This window comes from Carassius carassius, chromosome 13 (assembly GCF_963082965.1).
Source record: "Carassius carassius chromosome 13, fCarCar2.1, whole genome shotgun sequence".
Taxonomy (NCBI): domain Eukaryota; kingdom Metazoa; phylum Chordata; class Actinopteri; order Cypriniformes; family Cyprinidae; genus Carassius; species Carassius carassius.
Genome location: NC_081767.1, coordinates 24,749,905 through 24,753,415, shown reverse-complemented (window position 1 = coordinate 24,753,415; position 3,511 = coordinate 24,749,905). Strand labels below are relative to the sequence as shown.

The 3,511-nt window shown below is 35.5% G+C and overlaps 1 protein-coding gene across 1 annotated transcript; it reads left to right on the top strand.

Annotated features, from left to right (window-relative positions):
• The first annotated feature begins 240 nt into the window (after positions 1 to 240).
• On the top strand, positions 241 to 3,253 carry LOC132155686 (coiled-coil domain-containing protein 106-like). The gene is made up of 4 exons (XM_059564408.1): positions 241 to 268; positions 1,024 to 1,215; positions 1,856 to 2,041; positions 2,933 to 3,253. The coding sequence occupies exons 2-4, from the start codon at positions 1,038 to 1,040 to the stop codon at positions 3,244 to 3,246; spliced, it is 678 nt and encodes a 225-aa protein (XP_059420391.1). The 5' UTR covers positions 241 to 268; positions 1,024 to 1,037; the 3' UTR covers positions 3,247 to 3,253.
• Positions 3,254 to 3,511: the final 258 nt, after the last annotated feature.

The following is a 3,511-nucleotide window of genomic DNA, read 5'->3' as shown; positions in this document are numbered from 1 at the left end:
TAGCCAAAGTTGTACAGAACTGGTAGTTTACGAATGTAGCTGACATGACATGGTGTTTGTGTTCTTTGCTTTGCGCAACTTTATTTAGATGAAAACTCGTTTCAGCAAAAGAGCACATGGTGGAGTGATGGAGGCCAAGGAAGGTAAAGAAGAAGTACAAGTTGTGGATGATGCGATTGCGAATGAGGGCCTACAACAAGATGTGGATGATGTCCCTGTTGGCCCAAAGATAAAAAGAAGACAGTCAAACATTCCCCGAGGAAATTATGTAAGTCATTTTTGTGTTAATACTTTAACAATCAGTGCTTAATTAAAACCTGTAGCTTAGTGTTCTAGCCACTTTGTCAGCAGATTGCCAGCATTTTTTCAATCTGTATTTGGCTGATTGTGGCACATTATATTTCCTATTTTTATTATTTTGTTTATATTGTATTTTTTGGTAATTGTAGCATAATAGTGTTGTCCCAATAGTAAAATTGCAACCAGTCCAAATACAAGTAATTTAACAAAGTTCTCCATACCAAAATAAACATGTTTATTTTATTTATTTTTTTTTAAATTCTGTCTAATAATAATAATACATATTATTTATGTTTTTTTTTTGTTATTGCATCGTGGATTTTATATATATAGTACTTGGCTTTTATTTTGCAACATGCATTTAAATTGATGCACTCTGTTTTAAGAACACGAAGACATATGCTTTTAAAGGAAAAACCTAAAAAATTAAATTTGCTGATAAATGACTCCAGGCAATCCAATGTGTTGGTGACTTGCTTTCTTCAGTGCAATACAATTGGAGAAATGTAGTTTTCGTTGAAAAGTAAGCAGCAACAAAAATAATCCTCACAATTTTAGCTGATACACTGAGGTCTTATTAAGTGGAAGAATCGTTCTGTTTAAAAATTACATGTTATGTACAACTTAATGATTGACAACATTGCTAGGCTCCGAGCAAGGAACATTCTTGGGATGGGAGAATATATATACAAAAACATTTGTTTATTTAAAAAAAATGTGCAGTGTCACCAACAGGAATGTTGGAGTTGGCCAAACTAAAAGAACAGACCAAGATGGATCGACAGAAGATTGAACACCTCGAGGACCGCATTAAATACCTGGAAGAGGCCAACAGTGAGCTAAAAAACGACAAGGATTTCCTGCTTTCACAAATTAAGGGAGCCCCCAGTGCACCTGCATCTACTGGAAAGTCAGGTATATTAGGAACACAATTACCATTATTCATGGAGTTTTAAATGTTTGTGAAAGGACAGAGACACTGTGATAGAACCATTATCAACTTTCGTCACAGCAAACAGAACGAAAGTGTAGCTGTTTATTTGTAAGTGCAAACTCACTGAAGGGCCATGCAGCAGTAGTCATGTTTATTAAATGCAGTATATAAATGATTAATCACATTATTACATAAGGATCAAAACCATTGTAATTGTAATGTAAATGTAAAGCATTAATACTATATTATAGACATTTTCATAGGCACTTTGTGACTTTTGTAAAGCTGCTTTAAAACGATTTGTATTATGAAAAGTGCTATACAAATAAATTTGATTTGATTATATCCAATGACAAGCACTTACAATAGCTCTTTGCTCTGGTTTCAAAAACAAGACTTTACAGAAAGTTCCTTTAATCATCAACTACAATGAGAGCATTATAGAAGTTATCTAATAAAACAAATCCTGTTATGTGTGTTCTTCTGTGATACAGTTCTCTGCTTTCAGATGGAACCCAAAATTGGGCCTATTGAGAAATGTAACTTTTTAGATTTTGGGGCTTTGGTTATTTATACATTATTCTGCTTGTCCACCTGCCCCATTCCCCTTTTTCCCTACAGGTTTCAGAAAGACTGCTCACATTCCTTCTTCATCTTCACCTTCAATGTCTCCATCCCCCTCCTCTTCATCCTCAGACTTCAGCTCCTCATCATCCTCAGAAGAGGAGCAGCAGAAGAAGAAAAAGAAGAAGAAGAAGGAGAAGAAAAAGTCAAAAAAATACACTGACTCACACAGCCGTTCAAGAAGTAAGCACAGGCTTTGATTCATAATGAGATGATTTCTTACATTAAAGTTGCCCATTACTGAAGTTTAAGCCAACATTTATATTCTGTCATAATTTTCTCTCATTCATGATGTTCTAAACCTGTGTGACTTTCTTTTTTTCTGGATATAAGATATTTTGAGAAATGTTTGTAAACAAAGAGTTTTGGCTGCCATTAACTTCCATATGGACTAAAAACAAAAACAACACTGAAACATTTCTCAAAATATCTTCTTTTGTGTTTCACAGAAAAAAGAAATTCATACAGATTTTGCATGAAATGAGGATGGGTAAATGAAAACAAAATGTTTCATAATAAATAATCCTATATTTAGCCTTTAAAGCAGACTAGAACAGATAGTAATTTCCACGCTGATTCAGTGTGCATCCTCCATCCAGGCTGGTTATGTTTGATTTAGGCTGTCAGATATGAAAGGACACAGCTTACTGTGCTGGTTCTTGTAAATTGAAAGGAGAATGCACAGTGAACCAGCAGGTTAAGTATAATTCTTTCATATCTGCTGTTGCCTGAAAAGAAGCTGACACGATTAATCGCATTTGCTATTACATATCTGTAACAATGACAGACAATTGCCAGGAATTCCCAAAACTCACATTTCCGCTTCGCCACCTCAAACATCTCCCAGAAGACACGTGTTACTCACCATTTTACAGAAGCTTCTCAGGCATACCATTTGTCCCAGAACCTCCCGCATTTCGATAGCGTTTCCCGGATGCTGAGAAATCGCAGAGTGGGATGTCTGGCATCTTAAAGAACATTAGCTGAGATTAAACCTACTTCTAATACTGCAAGGATGACTGCAAGTGTCTCTTTAATATTTGTATTAATTAGGACTGTCTGTTTTTTGTTCAGTGACCACAACGGATGGAATCATCCGCCGCTACAAGAATGCCCTTAAGAGATTCACCAAGTTTGGATCCATGAAAAAGGCCTTTGCCAAAATTAATGTTGACCGCAACACAATTGCAAGAACAGCTATAATTGCTGAGCTAGCAATCACATATCCTGATACATTTCAGGAGCTGCTCCCTACAGATGAAGTCAATGAGAAGATCTCAGAATTTGCAGAGCGCTGCAAGAGGGCTATGACAAAAGAGATGGCTGAAACGATCACAGCAAAGAAAAAAAGTGGACAACTCCTCCCAATAATGTACAAGTACACCTAATTTTTTTTCTTCTCCTAAACAAGTGATCCTGTTGATTTCCCTCCAAAACACTAAATATATGTGTTGAGATTATTTTGTAACCCTCTGTTTGAGGAAGCACAGGTAATAATTATTATTATTTTTTTTTTTTTTTCATTCAATGTCAGAAAATGTCAGAACCCTCTGTGTGAGGAAGAGCAAGTTCTGCTACTTGTCAGTTTTTATGTATTGTGCACATACATAAAGTTAAGTCAAATCTTTTGACGTGTCTGTTGCATTTTGTTAA

Excerpts from the sequence above, each read along its gene's own strand:
- LOC132155686 (XM_059564408.1), top strand. The coding sequence starts at position 1,038 with ATGTTGGAGTTGGCCAAACTAAAAGAACAGACCAAGATGGATCGACAG. Across the intron at positions 1,216-1,855 it reads TGCATCTACTGGAAAGTCAG|GTTTCAGAAAGACTGCTCAC; the intron begins GTATATTAGGAA and ends TTTTCCCTACAG. Across the intron at positions 2,042-2,932 it reads CTCACACAGCCGTTCAAGAA|TGACCACAACGGATGGAATC; the intron begins GTAAGCACAGGC and ends TTTTTTGTTCAG.